The following is a 17,084-nucleotide window of genomic DNA, read 5'->3' as shown; positions in this document are numbered from 1 at the left end:
AGATATATTAAAGAAGGTAAAAAATCTGTAAAAGGGGGAGATGAAAAAGGAGGACACACACTTATTTGCTTGTACATGCATAAAATCACAAAGAATACATAAGAAATGAGTAACACTGATTGCTTGGCCGGAGAGGGAGGATAAAGAAAAGTATGGAGGTGAACTGATGGGTTGGATGTCAACAGTAGGAAAGACATTTCCAAGGCTGTTGCCTTATACAACTCTACTGGGAACCATTTACATTGTAGTCTGGAGTTATTATCTTGAGTCCACCAGTTACATAGAATACAGTGTGAATGCTGCTCTCTGCAAATATTCAGTGAGGTGGTCCTGTTATATATACACTTTTAGACTTTTAAGATTTTAAGTCATGTACATATAGAATCTAATCAGAATAAGTAAATTTAAAAACCTACCTATAAAAGGCAGAGTAGTCATGGAGAAGGGTTCAGTAAACTATGGCCTACAGGCCAAACTTGGCCCCACTGGGTAAACAAAATTTCACTGGAACATAGCCACACTTATTTGTTTACATACTGTGAATGGCTGCTTTCCCAATATAACGGTAGTGTTGAGTAGTTGTGAAAGAAACCATACTGCCTACAATGTCCAAAATAGTTACTGTCTGTCCTTTTATGAAAAAAGTTTGCTGACCCCTGTTGTGGAGATTAATACAGATAATATATGTGAAGTGTGTAGCACACATTTGATGCTCAACAATTTTCATTCTCTTTCATCTCAAAAGGTTGAAGAAAAACTTCACTATTTTAATATGCAATACATTCATTTCAAAAATACATCACAAAAACAGGCCTCACCATATCAGTGTCAGTGGAAACTCTGAGTCCAATTTTATTCATCCCATTACTCTTCAGAGTTTTCAGGTGAGGGCACAGGGCAGCACTACAAGCCATGGCTATTTCTTTTGCAAACTGATAACAAGTTGATAAAATAGATAAATCCTGTTCCTTTAGAAAGTAGAACACCTGAAATATATTTAATTAGGCAACAAGTCATGATTAAAATTAAAAGTAACTTTAAAATGCAACAATTGCTGCTTTCAATTCAAGTTTAATTAAATTCCAATGTAAAGTACCACGAAAATCATTAGTTGTGAGAATTCAATATCAATAGCTTGATCTGTACTATAAGTAAAAACATAAAACCAAAAGTTATGGTAAATATGGAAACGTCTCAGCAATTTTTGCCTGAAGTTAATTTGTAGCAAGGAAAGCCTTATTAAATCAGTATGAGTCTATCCTGTAAAGAACACCTATATGAAGTTAAGATAAAACAAATCATGTTCCATTGTGCTTATTTTCTCTATAGGTTCTATTTTGCACATGTAATAAAATCACAAAGAATGCGTAAGAAATAAATATGAGGGGGAATAAGGAGGTAGACTAAGGAGTTGGGGGTCTATAGTTTCATATCCTCTAATTTAAAGAAAATACTAAAGCATGAAAAAATAACTTTCATATGTGAATGCTGATTATAAATAAATGACAATAAAATATCTTATTTTTCATAATATCTGAGGAAAATGAAAATATGGTCAAGTAACATTAATTACAGTACTAAGATGGCAATGCTGCCAACACAGATGGTAGGCAGTACCACCATTTGATAGCCTGAACTAACCCTATGGAAACCAATTCTGGTGTATAAAAGTCTGGGGTGGAAATGTGTGTGTCTCAAAGTGTAGCATAAAAAGTATAATAAGCTATGCATAAATATTTAGAGATTGAGTATGCACAATCTCCAAAGAACAAAAATCATACTGAAACACAGCATGTAAAGGGACCTTCTTCCTTAGCTACCTCGGTACACTTTACAATCTTCTCATCAGTTTCAAAATCTGCTTCCAGTTTTATTTTTTCACTTGGAAATCCTTGTAATGACATTCCATCCACTGAACTGGTAACACTATGAAATAAAACATAATACAATAGAATTATTGGCACTAATGTGTTTTTTGAAATGAATTATTAGATGTGAACAGACGGAATAAGAGAAAAAATATAAAAGAAGATATCTCCATTATATATAAAATAATTAAATCTGTAGTTCATATTCATTTACCAAGATTTCTTGATTGTGTAGTAATCTTTTTTTGTTCATCAATAAATTATATCTCCTTTTTCATATGCCCAATTCAGACCTGAAGTTTAAAATACCTTAGATAGTCTAATAAAAAAGCTGCCTCATGAATTCAAAAACTCTGTTTTGGAATCCTTCAGCCCTCTTCTTCCTTCTTTGCTCCAGACCCCTTAGCCAATCTCAAAAAAAGAAAGAAAATGGGTAACTGAAGAGAGGAAGGAGTGGCAGTAATAATCTGTAAGGCCTCTAATGTAAATATTATTAAATTCAGTTGTTTGCATTTATAGTGAATCAAAATAATACAGTATATATCTTCCAAAGGGAATCTTTTACTTATGTGACAAAAATAGGTACCATCTGAAAGAAAAAGTGTCTTGCCTTTCTCAGCTGTGGCATCAAGGCCACACTGGTACACAATGGATGTTTCATCATCAAGCCCCTCCCAAATAGACCATCCTGGCCCAAAAACCACACCACCATTTATGAAGCTAGTTAGGTACATGTTTGAAAAACAGATTGCATTCATTAATTTGAGTAAAGGCATTTAAATTGATGGTATAAAAATTGATTCGTTCATAAAATACTTAATTTTATTAATAGGATGTTTTAATCCTGCACTTCCCTTCAAATCAATTATATTTTAGAATTTAAAAATTCCTACCCTTTGTTTCCTTTTTCTTCAGCATCTACCCAGCAGATATCCACGTATTCTCTCAGGTCTACTGCATCAACTTTCCCACATGTAATTTTAAAGTCTTTCTGCTCTCGTAAAGCTAGCCGCAAGCCATTCATGGTCTCTGGAGTTATTTGTACCATTAAGCCATCTAGAAATGAGAGTAAGTTTCACATTTATTTTGCCAAATACCAATGTGTATATCTAAGCCATAAAATTTGCTACCAAAATATGTTCTGTGTAAGATTCAAGTTTTAAATCATTTGCTAATCATCTTAATGGTTGTTTTCCACTAGGAAATAAGTATTTTGCAAAGTTAAGAATTTTTTTTTAAGGTTGAAACAAAGATGAGAATTTCTGCTTCTGGCTATGATGAAATAACTCGTACCAGATAGCCCTTTCATGACAACCAACCCTAAGACTAGATAAAATATATGAGATAACTGTTTTTAGGTTCTGGACAATAGGCAGTGCAATACTGAGATCCCTAGAGGGAATCTGAAGAGGTTAAGCCCACAGTTATCTCCAGGCACAGAGAGGAAATTATTCCCAGACAGAGAGCCCTTACTCTCTGCCCTGGGCTCTCTGCCTGGGGATAATTTCTTCAAGGTGACCCACTAAGTCTACAATGGCCCTATTGGCTGAGAACTCAGAGATAAAGAGTTCGGTGAAGCCTAGAATCTGCAGTCAGGACACTTAAGAGTGGGGCACTAGAAAACTGCATGGAAGACTTTGAAGTCTTTGGACTAGAACTGGGGACACAATAACAAGAGTGAGACTAGATGAGGCTTAAACATAGCATAGTGTTATAGCATGGAGAACAGAATGGAGATAATAGAAGTTAAATAATGTTGGGGAATTTGGTCATGTGGACCAACCAAAGTGAATAGACTTTATTAACACCTGATTAACAAACATTGTAGACAAGCCAAAACGAAGCCCTCACAAAATCTATAGGCAAAATAGATTTGAAGACTGAGTACTGTCAAATTAGTGGGGACTGGGAAACACCTTAGGATTTCTACAAATCCATCTTAATAAAGTGAAAAATCAAATCTATACAATGTCAAGGTTATCAACCATGAAACTGCCTACTAAAACATAAACAAACCTTCTTCAGCAAAATGTAATTAGAATCTAGTTTCTAAAGCATGTAACAATGACAAATACACAACCAAAAATTATTAGACAGGCCAGGTGTGGTGGCTCACAAATGTAATCCCAGTGCTTGGGGAGGCCAAGGAGGGAGTATCTCTTAAGGCCAGGAGTTCAAGACCAGTCTGGACAACACAGTGAAACCCCATCTCTACAAAACATTCAAAAATTAGCCAGGTATGGTGGTGTGCACCTGCAGTCCCACCTACTCAGGAGGCTGATGCAGGAGGATCACTTAGCCCAGGAGTTCAAGGCTGCAGTGAGCTATGACTGTACCACTGTACTCCAGCCTGGGCAACAGAGTGAGAGCCCGTCTCAAAAAAAAAAAAAAAAAAAAAAAAAAATTACTAGACAGAAATGAGAAAATGTGACCCCTTTGGCAACTGAAGCCAACTTCAAGATGGCCAATTAAGCATGTAAAAATTTTAAAAGAGCTATAATAAATATATTCAAAGACAGGCTGGGAGCAGTGGCTCATGCCTGTAATCCCAGCACTTTGGGAGGCCAAGGCGGGCGGATCATGAGATCAGGAGATCGACACCATCCTGGCTAACATGGTGAAACCCTGTCTCTACTAAAAATACAAAAAATTAGCCGGGCGTGGTAGCAGACGCCTGTAGTCCCAGCTACTCGGGAGGCTGAGGCAGAAGAATGGCGTGAACCCGGGAGGTGGAGCTTCCAGTGAGCCAAGATCGCGCCACTGCACTCCAGTCTGGGCAAAAGAGTGAGACTCCATTTCAAAAAAAATACACACACACACACACACACACACACACACACACACACACATATATGTATGTATATTCAAAGACCTACAGGAAACACATTCAAAGAATAAAAAGCAAATATGGGCTAAATAAATGTATAATAAATCTTGAGAGAAATACCAACTGGAAAAGAAACAAAAAGAAATTCTGGAACAGGAAAGTACAATCTAACTAAAACTGAAACCTCAAAGGAGAGACTTAACAGTAGACTAAAGAAGGCAAAAAAAGAACTGGAGAAAATAAAGAAAAATCAGAATAAATAAAGAAAAGTATCCAATCTGAAGAACACAAAGAAAAAACATTGAAGAAAAAATGAGCAGAGCATCAAGAATCTATGGGATGACACAAAACAATCTAACACACACGTACATATATTTGCGTACACAGACACACACACACACACACACACACACACACACACACAGTGACAGAGTCCTAGAAGAAGAGAGACTGGGATCTAGGCACACATAGTTAAGCTGATAAAAAACAAATATAAAGATGGTATCTCAAAAACAGACTGATGCCAATGGCTCACACCTGTAATCCCAGTATTTTGGGGAGGCTGAGGTGGGAGGATCACTTGAGTCCAGGAGATTGAGACCAGCCTGGACAACATAGGAAGTCCTCATCTTTACAATCTTTTTTTTTTAATTAGCCAAGCATGGTGGCATGTGCTTGTAATCCCAACTACTCAGAGGCTGAGATGGGAGGATCGCTGGAGCCCAGGAGTTCAAGCCCCAGCCTGCACAACATAGTGAGACCTTGTCTCTACAAAAAAACAAAACAAAACAAAATAGCCAGGTGTGGTAGTGTGTGCCTGTAGTCCTAGCTACTCAGGAGGCTGAGGTGGGAGGACTGCCTGAGCCTGGGAGGTTGAGGCTGCAGTGAGCCATGATCATGCCACTGCACTCCCACCTGGGTAAGAATGAGATCCTGGGTGAGAATGAGTCTCAAAAAAAAAAAAAAAAAAAAAAAGAAAGAGACAGAAAAGAAATAAGAGGAAAAATATTTGGATATCTCAAATTCCATTATCAGAGTGACAGATATGGCACATAAAAATGAATCATAAAAGTTCACTTCTTAAAAGGTATTAATGATAAACATGGATCCAGACAGGTGTGCTTACGATTATTGCTTCTATTATATTAAGAGTCCCAGTCAGTAACCAAAATAAATAAATAAAGAGCATAAGAATTGCAAAGAAAAAAGCAAAATTACACTATTTGATTATATAATTTTAGCTACACAGAAAAGTCTAAAAGAATCTACAGATAAATTATTATAAATAAGAGTATATAATGTAGCTGAATATAAGTTTAAAAATGCAGAGATAAATTTATTTCTACATACCAGAAACAGATTACAATTTTAATTTAATAAGATACTATTTACATCGGCAATAAAATCTATAAGGTAAAGGAATAAATCAAGAAAATATATACAAGGCCTAAACCAAAAGTCATAAAGTCACGTACCACAAAACAACATTTCAGTCAATGAGGGATCACATATACAACAGTAATCCCATAAGATTATAATACAGTATTTTTTACTGTGCCTTTTCTGTGTTTAGATATGTTTAGATACACAAATGCCATCATATTATAATTGTCTACCATATTCAGAACAGTAACATGCCGTACAGGTTTCCAAACTAGGAGCAATTGGCTATACCATATAGCCTAGGTATGCACTAGACTATACCATCTAGGTTTGTGTAAGTGCACTCTGTGAAGTTTGCACAATGACAAGATTGCCTAATGAAACGTTTCTCAGAATGTATCCCCATCACTAAGCAACACATAACTGTAGATTTGAAATAAGGTGAGAGTCTACTATATGGATAGGAACACTGAAAATGGAAAATGTGCCAATTTTCTCAAAATTAAGCTAATGATTTAATGCAACCCCAAATAAAAATTCCCATGGACCTTTTGTAAACCTGACAAGTTGATCCTAAAATTAATATGAAAAATCGAAGGATTTACACTGGCCAGGACACTACTGAAAAGAAGAATAAAGCATATGGGTGCCATCAGCCTCCTGAGTAGCTTGGGGTACAGGTGCATGCCACCATGAAGTTTTCATTTTAATTGCTGTAATTTTGAACTCCAGAATTTATATATTTTTCTTATAATTTTATCATTTCTATTACTTCATTGATACTCTGTTTGGTTAGACATCATTCTCATGCTTTCCTTTGGTTGTTTAGACAGAGTTTCCTTTAGTTGTCTGAACGTATTTTAAATAATTGATTTACACCCTTTGTCTTGTAAGCGTAATGTCTTTGTTTCCTTAGGGACAGTTCCTGTTACTTGCTTTTCCCTTCACGTATAGACCATATTTTCCTGTTTCTTTGCATATCTGGCAATTTTATGTTGAAAATGAGACATTTTAAGTAATTAATGAGGCAACCCTGGAAATCAGATTTTGTCTTCTCCACAGTTTGTTTTTGTTGCTGTTTGTTGTTATGTGGCTTTTTTGAACTAATTCTGTAAAATCTGCATTCTTTGTCATACATATAAGTCTCTGCTGAGTTAGCTTATTAGTTGTCTAATTATTGAACTGAGATATCCTTAAATGCCTGAAACCAATAACTATCCTAGTCTTTGCTGGAAGGTCTATGTGCTTGTTAGGGCATGCCTTCAACATTCAAGTCAGGCAGTGGACAACTCTACCTTGGCTATCACTTCCTGCTTGTGCAGAGGCTCAAGGTCCATCTGAGGTGGACACATAGGACCTTTCCAGGTCTTTCCTGGGCATGTGCACAGCCTTGTACTTGCAACTTGCATGTGACCCCTTACCAACATAGCATTCTCCAGCTTTTACTTTTAACCTTTAGATTTACCTGTTGTTTGCCTCAATTGTTATCCACAGCTCTATTTAACCACAGAGGCTGGTTAAATACTTGCTGTATGCATAATCATTCCATTTTGACAAATGCTCCCTGAGAAAAGATTTTTCCCACTGGGTAAGCTTAGAGTCAGGACAAGTAAAACAGCTTTGTAAGTAGGGTCTTCCAGGAAACCACCTGAGAAGTCAAATAATGACAACCGTCTGATAGTAAGTTTTTGAAGGAGCTCCAACCCCTTACTGCCCCCACCATTGGCTATAAGCCTGCTGGTTTTCAAGGATTCTGCTGTGCTGCAGAAGAGAGGATAGGTATAGGGCAAGTTAAAATAACAGAAAGCTTGCTATTCTTACCAAGATTCTGTCATTTTTTCTTTAATAAACCATCCCCAATTGCTATAAACTTTTGGTTAGTTTCCAGAGTTCTGAAAGAGTTGCTTCTGATTCTTTGCCAGTTTCCTCATTCCTTTTATGGGGCAGAGTATTTTTTGAGGTTTTCAGTGTGGCGACTTTCACTAATGTCATCCTCCATAGTATCTCAGTTACAGAGCTTTATAGGAAACCCTTTTATCCAAAGAAATAGGAAAATATGGCCTATATACGAAGGGAAAAGCAAGTAACAGAGACTGTCCGTAAGGAAACAAAGACATTACACTTACTAGACAAAGGGTATAAATCAATTATTGTAAATATGCTCAGACAACTAAAGGAAACTATGTCTAAAGAATCAAAGAAAGTATGAGAATGATGTCTAACCAAACAGAGTATCAATGAAATGATATAAATTACAAAATTATAAGAAAAAAATACAAATTCTGGAGTTCAAAATTACTGTTAAAATGAAAACTTCACTAGTGGGGTTCAACAACAGATTTGATTAGGCAGAAGAATTTGTGAATTTGAAAAGAGAACAACTAAGACTACCTGGTCTGATGAACAGGAAGAAAAAAGAAGAAAAATGAACAGACCCTCAGAGACGTTGTGGGTATATCATCAAGAATACCAACATATGCGGCTGGGCAGAGTGGCTCATGCCTGTAATCCCAGCACTTTGGGAGGTTGAGGCAGGTGGATCACCTGAGGTCAGGAGTTCAAGACCAGCCTGGCCAACATGGTGAAACCCTGTCTCTACTAAAAGTACAAAAAATTAGCTGGGCGTGGTGGTGGGCGCCTGTAATCCCAGCTAATGGGAAGCTGAGGCAGGAGAAATGCTTGAACCCAGGAGGCGGAGGTTGCAGTGAGTCAAGATCGCGCCATTGCACTCAAGCTTGGGCAACAACTGGGAAACTCCATCTCAAAAAAAAAAAAAAGAATACCAATATATGCATAATGAAAAACACTAATCTGAACATCTAAGAATCACGGAGAATTCCAAGTACACTATAAACGCAAAGGGATCCAGCCCTAAACACATCATAGTCAAATTGTGAATGACAAAGAGTGACATGAAAGCAGCAACAAAGCAAATCATGACATACAAAGGATTTCAAATAAAATTAACTGCTGACTTCCTAATCAGAAACTATGTAGAGGCCAGGCACAGTGGCTCATGCCTACAATTCCAATGCTTTGGGAGGGTGAGGCAGGAGGAATATTTGAGCCCAGGAGTTTGAGACCAGCCTGGGCAACATAGTGAGACCCTGTCTCTACAAAAAATAGAAAAAAATTAGCTAGACATGGTGGTACATGTCTGTAGTTCCAGCTACTCAGGAGGCTGAGATGGGAGGGTCGTTTGAGCCCAAGAGTCAAGGCTGTAGTGAGCTGTGATTATGCCACTGTACTCCAGCCAGGGTGACAAAGCTAAATCCTGTCTCAAAAAAAAAGAAAGAAAGAAAAGGAAAAAAAAAAAAAAAAAAGAAACCACGGAGGCCAGAAGACAGTGGAAAGACATATTCAAAGTGCTAAATGAAAAATATTATTAACCAGAAAGTCTACATCCAGCAAAACTCTCCTTCAAAAATGAAGAAGAAATTAGCACATTCCCATATAAACAAAAACAGAAAACGTGTTGCTGGCGCATCTCAAGTACAAGAAATACTAAAGGGAGTCCCTCACACTTAAATAAAAGGATGCTAGACAGGAACTGGAATGCACATGAATAAAAGAATAGGTAAGGTAACTACATAGGTTAATATATAAGAACACAAATGTATTTTGGGTTGTAACTCTTTCCTCTTCTCATTTAAAAAACATCTGCATAAATCAATAATTATAAATCAGTGTTGATGGGCACATAATGTATAAACACGTAGTTTGTATGGCAATAACAACACAAAGGAGGAGAGAGGAAATTATAAACAGAAGTAAACTTTTTATATACTATGGAAATTAGATTGGTATTTATCTGAATTATATTGTTAAACATTTAGGTATTAACTGTAATGCCTATTAAATAACTAAAAAAAATATATTAAAAGGAATGACAAGTGAATTAAAATGGCACACTAGAAAATATCTAACACAAAAAAAATATCTAACACAAAAAAACAGTAGGGAAGGAACAGAGAAACAAAATATAATTGACAAACCTTTACTAGAATAACCAAGAAAAAAAGAAGATTCAAATTACTAAAATCAGCAATTAATGAGGGGACATTACTACCAACATCACAGAAATAAAGGATTATAAGGGAGTACTACGAAGAATGCTATGCCAACAAATTAGATAACGTAAATGAAATGGATAAATTCTTAGTGATGTGGTTAGGCTTTGTGTCCCAACCCAAATCTCATCTTGAATTCTAATCCCCATAATCCTCACATGTCAAGGGAGAGAACAGGTGGAAGTAACTGAATCATGGAGGCAGTTTCCCCCATGCTGTTCTTGTGATAACGAGACAGTTCTAGAAAGATCTGATGGTTTTATAAGGGGCTCTTCCCCTTAGCTCAGCACTTCTACCTGCCGCCTTGTGAAGAAGGTGCTTTGCTTCCCCTTCACCTTCTGCCATGATCGTAAGTTTCCTGAGGCTGTGCTGAACTGTGAGACAATTAAACCTCTTTCCTTTATAAATTACCCAGTCTCGGGTATGTCCTTACATAGCAGCATGAGAACGGACTAATACAGTAAATTGATACCACACAGAGTGGGGTGTTGCTATAAAGATACTTGAAAATGTGGAAGTGACTTTGGAACTGCGTATCAGGCAGAGGTTGGAACAGTTTGGTGGGCTCAGAAGAAGAGAGGAAGATGTGGGAAAGTCTGAAACTTCCTAGCGACTTGTTGAATAGCTTTGACCAAAATGCTGATAGTGATATGGACAATGAAGTCCAGGCTGAGGTGATCTCAGATAGAGAGGAGGAACTTGTTGGGAATGAGAATAAAGGTGACTGTTGCTATGCTTTGGCAAAGAAACTGGCAGCATTTTGCCCCTGCCCTAGAGATCTGTGGAACTTTGAACTCGAGAGAGATAATTTAGGGTATCTGGCAGAAGAAATTTCTAAGCAGCAAAGCATTCAAGAGGTGATTTAGGGGCTCTAAAAAGCATTAAGTTTTATGCATTCACAAAGAGATACTTTGGAACTGAAACTTATGTTTAAATGGGAAGCAGAGCATAAAAGTTTGGAAAATTTGCAGCCTGACAATGCAATAAAGAAAAACCCATTTTCTGAGAAGAAATTCAACCTGGTCACAGAAACTTGCATAAGTAATGAGGAGCCAAACATTAATCCCCAAGACAATGGGGAAAATGTCTCTAGGGCATCTCAGAGACCTTCACAACAGCCCCTCCCATTACAGGCCTGGAGGTCTAGGAGGGAAAAATGGTTTTGTGGGCCGGGTACAGGGCCTTACTGCTTTGTGTAGTCTCAGGACTTGGTGCCCAGTGTCTCAGTCATGGCTAAAGGGGCCAACATACAGTTCAGGCCATTGCTTCAAAGGGTGCATGCCCCAAGCTTTGGTGGCTTACAGGTGGTGTTGGGCCTGTAGGTGCACAGAAGTCAAGAACTGAGGTTTGGGAACCTCCACCTAGATTTCAGAGGATGCATGGAAATGCCTGGAGGTCCAGGCAGAAGTTTGCTGCAGGCGTGGAGCCCTCACGGAGAACCTCTGCTAGGGCCGTGTAGAAGGGAAATGTGGGGTTGGAGCACTCATAAAGAGTCCCCACTGGGGCACTGCCTAGTGGAGCTGTGAGAAGAGGGTAACCATACTCCAGACCCCAGAATGGTAGATCCACCAACAGCTCGTACTGTGTGCTTGGAAAAGTGCCAGACACTCAACGCCAGCACATGAAAACAGCTGTGAGAGGCTGTACCCTGCAAAGCCACAGGGCCAGAGCTGCCCAAGGCTGTAGAAGCCCACCTTTTACATCAGCATGACCTGGATGTGAGACATGGTGTCAAAGGAGATCATTTTAGAGGTATAAGATTTGATTGCCCTGCTGGATTTCAGACTTGCACGGGGCCTGTAGTGCCTTCATTTTGGCCAATTTCTCACATTTGGAACGGTGTATTTACCCAATGCCTGTACCCTAAATGTAGCTGGGAAGTAACTAACTTGCTTTTGATTTTACAAGCTCATAGGCAGAAGGGACTTGCCTTGTCTCAGATGAGACTTTGGACTTGGACTTTTGGGTTAATGCTGGAATGTATTAAGATTTTGGGAGACTGTTGCAAAGACATGTTTGTGTCTTGAAATGTGAGGACATGAGATTTGGGAGGGGCCAGGGGAAGAATGATATAGTTAGGCCTTGTGTTCCTACCCAAATCTCATTTTGAATTGTAATCCCCATTAATCCCCACATGTCAAGGGAGAGACCAGGTGGAGGTAACTGGATCATGGGGGCAGTTTCCCCCATGCTGTTCTAATGATAGCAAGTGAGTTCTCACAAGATCTGATGGTTTTATAAGGGGCTCTTCCCCCTTAACTCAGCACTTCTCCTTCCTGCTGCCTTGTGAAGAAGGTGCCTTGCTTCCCCTTCACCTTCCACCACGACTGTAAGTTTCCTGAAGCCTCCCCAGCCATGCTGAACTGTGAGCCAATTAAACCTCCTTCCTTTGTAAATTACCCAGTCTCAGGCAGTTCTTCATAGCAGTGTGAAAACGGACTAACACACTTAGAAAGCCACATATTAACATAATTGATTTAAAAAGAATTAGAAAATCTAAATGTATGGACAGAATTGTGTTCCCCCAGAATTCATATGTTGAAGCCCTAACCCCCAAATATAACTGTATTTGGAGTTGGGCCTTTAAGGAGGTAATTAAAGCTAAATAAAGTCATAAAGGTGAGGCCTTAATCTGAAAGGACTGGTGTTTTTTTGTTTTTTGTTTGTTTGTTTGTTTGTTTTGAGACAGTCTCTCACTCTGTCACCCAGGCTAGAGTGCAATGGCACGATCTCGGCTCACTGCAACCTCTGCCTCCCAGGTTCATATGATTCTCCTGCCTCACCCTCCCAAGTAGCTGGGATCACAGGCACCCACCACTATGCCCAACTAATTTTTGTATTTTTAGTCGAGATGGGGTTTCACCATGGTGGCCAGGCTCAAACTCCTGACCTCAAAAGATCCACCTGCCTCAGCCTCCCAAAGTGCTGGGATTACAGGCGTGACCCACCATACCCAGCCTAGGACTAGTGTTCTTATAAGAAGAAGAGATACTGGAGCTCTGAGAGTGCACACAGAGAAAAGGCCATGTAAGGACACAGCCACCCACAAGCCAAGGAGACAAGCCTTACCAGAAACCAACCTTGTTGGCACCTTGATCTGGGACTTCTAGCCTCCAGAATTGTGAGAAAATAAATATATGTTTTTTACATTACTCAATCTGTTGTATTTTGTTACGGCAGCCCAAATTGATTAAGATGAAGTAATCACCAAAAAAAACCCTGAAAATACTCATAATTAAAAGAGTAGACATAATTATTTGCAGTGACTGGATCTTATTTGGATACCGATTTGAACGAACATTTTAAGAAGTGAGAAAATCGGGGTAATGTGACTACTGATTGGATATACAGGAATTATTGATATAACATTTATGTGTGATAATACAGGTGTCCCTTATCAGAAGTGCACAGGGCCAAAAGTGTTTCAGATTTCAGATTTTTTTTTTTTTGGATTTTGGAATATTTGCATTATATACTTGGCAGTTGAGCATCTGAAATTGAAATGTGAAATCTGAAATGCTCCAATGAGCACTTTCTATAGAATGTCATGTCAGCGCTCAAAGAGTTTAGGATTTTGAAGCATTTCAGATTTCAGATTTTTGGATTTGGAATGCCTAATCTGTAGTTTTGTGCTTACGTTTCTTAAAAAATACTTTTTCTTTTAGAAATATATATTATTTGTGAATGAAATGATATAATAAAAATAATACAATGAGAGGAGAGTAGGTAAGGAGTATGGATAAAGTAGGATTGGCTATAAATTGATAATTGTCAAAGGTGGGTGATGGTTCCATTAATGTTTATCATATTATCCTTTTTTGCTTTTATACATGCTTGATTTTTTCATAGTAAAAGTGAAAATGTTTACAATAATAATAAAATAGTATGGAATTGGTACAGAGTTAAGCAAATGGACTAAAACAAAACAAAAGCTAAGAATATATAGCCCAGAAACGGATTATTGTGCAAGTAAAACATGCTATGTGACAGAGATAGCATTAACAATTACTAGGGCAAAGGGAAAATTCAATATCTGATGCTGGATCAACCCCTATTCAAATGACAAAAAAAGTCACTGGATTTCTCTACCTCACACAGCACACAAAACTAAATTCCAGATAAATTAGGGACTTAAGTGTGAAAGGCAAAACTTTAAATCTTCAAAGACAACATAGGAGAATATCTTTCAAAACCATATCATAGACTTCTTAAATAAAAAACATTAGCCATAAAAGAGTCATAAATTATACTGTATTAAAATGACAACTTCTATTTAAAAAGACACTAAAAATGGGAGAGGAGGAATATAAAATACATAAAGTTGTGTAACTACAAGTCAGTCAGAAAAAGATGCACAATCCAATAGAAAAAAGGGCAAAAGATATGAACAGACATTTCACAGAAGAGGCAACATGCATGTCCAATAAATACGTAATAGGATGCTCTGCTTATTAGTAATTAGGGATATGCTAATTATGACTATATTCAGAGACACCTACAGGATTGACACAAATTAAGCAGTCTGATAATATCATGTTTGGAGAAAATGTAGACCAATCATAAATTTTTTATATTCTGATGGTAATGTAAATTGGTACAACCAATTTGGAAAGCAACTTAGCAAAACTTTGTAAAGTGAACATTTACTAATCTGTTAGCCCATAAATTCCACTCTTGCATATATATTTTAGAGAAACTCTTGAATATATTCTTAGAAGAGAACCCAGAAGTTCATGATCAGGAGATGAATATATTGTCATACATTCACAAAATATTTAATAGCATTTAAAATGAATAAGCTATAGTTGTAAGAAACAACATGCATAAATTTTAGAAACTCATGTATGAAAATAGGGAATTCCACATAACTATGTGAAGAATGATTTCACTTTTATTTATCTCTGAAATAAGCATAAACAATATGTTGTTTAGGCAGATGTATATACAAAGTAAACAACAATTAAGCAAGAGAATGATAAACACCGTATTCAGTCTAGTCACTAATTCCTGGGGAGAGGCAGAAGAGAGAGGTAAGTCTACTTCTTGTGCTGATTGATTTCATAAGTTTGTGGTACTGTGCTTTATAACTTACATATGTTCTTGTGTAAATATCAAACATATTTTTAAAAGGTTACAGAAAAATTACTCTACATTAAAACATCATTAAAAATGAAATTCATACCTTCAACTATGCTGGACTTGGCAAGAAATCCTGAAGATGTTTTTAGAGCTCCATTGAATACCACAAAACTTGCACCTGTCACTGATCAAGAAATACAACAATTATTTGTTTTAAACTGCTCATTTTTATGTTACACATTTGTTAAATGCAGAATGTGGATATGCACATAAGTACTCAATAAATGTTATACCCACACAACTTACACTAGAAAACTAATTATAAAAACAAAAAAAAGAGAGATAAAATATTACATTAAAATAAGTTAATGCGGCTGGATGCAGTGGCTCATGCCACCAGATTGGTGGCTCAATCCCAGCACTTTGGGAGGCCAAAAAGGGCGGATCACCTGAGGTCAAGGGTGGATCTCCTGAGGTCAAGGGCAGATCACCTGACCAGCCTGGCCAACATGATGAAACCTCGTCTCTACTAAAAATACAAAAATTAGCCAGGAGTGGTGGCAGGCACCTATAATCCTGGCCACTCAGGAGGCTGAGGCAGAACTGCTGGAACCCAAGAGGTGGAGGTTCCAGTGAGCCGAGATCGCACCACTGCACTCCAGCCTGGATGACAGAGCAAGACTCTGTCTCAAATAAATAAATAAATAAATAAATTTATATTTAATAAATTAATAAATTTATTAAATAATTTAATGGTTTTATTAACAATTGATGGAGTATTATACTGTTTTAAATGTTTGTGCCTATATTACTGAGGGTGTAGGAAATCAAACATTCACTACTGGTGACAGCACAAATCAGAACAGTCTTTCTGGAGCCCTAACTTGGCATTTTTCTATTAAAATTACAAGTAAATGTATCCTTTGACACACCAATTCCACTTCTAGGAATTTATCTTACAGATAGGTTCAAATGTGTACAAAACAGCATGTGTACAAAACTATTCACTATAGCGTTTTTATAAATAGCCCCTAAGGATTGGTAACAACTTATGTCCATCAATAAGCGACAGTTAAATGACGTACAACACATAAAATGGAAAGTTCTGTAGAATATAAAAGCTCTTTATACACAAACATAGAATAATCCCCAAAGTGTGTTAATGACAACAAAAAAACAAGGTATAGAATGGAGCAAATATTAGGACTTGTCTAAAAAAGTGGAAGAAAGAGATAGGTGTGTGTGTGTGTATTTCTTAAATATATATTAAAACAAAAATGTCTCTGAAAGGATATATAAGAACTGATAACACTGGTTTGGTTGCCTGTAGGGAAAGTAAGAGGATGGCTGGGTGGTCAAGGGAGGAAAGGAGATTTTTCACTATAAATATTAATAACTTAAATTTTACCACGTAAAAATATACCTATTCAACAAATACATATTAAAAAGTTGTTAAATTTTAGTGGCAAAAATGCCAATATCATGTTAAGTGATAAAGTACAATATAAAAGTATAACTATCCAGTATAAAATCATCTATTTAACATATGTTAATATAAGAAGGATATACAGTAAAATGTCAATAGTGACCATAGCTTGGCACTTTTCTCTTTTACTACTTTTCTTTGTTTTTTCTTGAGATGGAGTCTCGATCTGTCGCTCTGTCACCCAGGTTGGAGTACAGTGGCATGATCTCGACTCACTGCAAGCTCCACCTCCCGGGTTCACACCATTCTCCCGCCTCAGCCTCCCGAGTAGCTGGGACTACAGGTGCGTGCCGCCACACCCAGCTAATTTTTTGTATTTTTAATAGAGACGGGGTTTCCCCGTATTAGCCAGGATGGTCTCGATCTCCTGA

The 17,084-nt window shown here is 37.4% G+C and overlaps 1 protein-coding gene across 11 annotated transcripts in view; it reads right to left on the bottom strand.

Moving 5' to 3' along the window:
• ZFYVE16 (zinc finger FYVE-type containing 16) overlaps positions 1–17,084 on the bottom strand; it is a 64,724-nt gene that overhangs the window by 3,547 nt on the left and 44,093 nt on the right. For all 11 annotated transcript variants that reach the window (XR_013418392.1, XR_003730386.2, XR_013418391.1 and 8 more), the window contains 4 exons: positions 15,331–15,411; positions 2,762–2,924; positions 1,821–1,926; positions 819–986 (listed from right to left, as the gene is read on the bottom strand). Coding sequence is in view for 7 of the 11 variants with exons in the window: in XM_015140337.3 (XP_014995823.3) it covers positions 819–986; positions 1,821–1,926; positions 2,762–2,924; positions 15,331–15,411 (518 nt within the window). In the remaining 4 variants the exon portion in view is untranslated. The remainder of the gene's footprint in view (positions 1–818; positions 987–1,820; positions 1,927–2,761; positions 2,925–15,330; positions 15,412–17,084) is intronic.

The sequence above is a fragment of the Macaca mulatta genome, chromosome 6, assembly GCF_049350105.2.
Source record: "Macaca mulatta isolate MMU2019108-1 chromosome 6, T2T-MMU8v2.0, whole genome shotgun sequence".
NCBI lineage: Eukaryota > Metazoa > Chordata > Mammalia > Primates > Cercopithecidae > Macaca > Macaca mulatta.
Note: the sequence above shows the minus strand (reverse complement) of the source record. Positions and strands in the feature narration are given on the sequence as shown.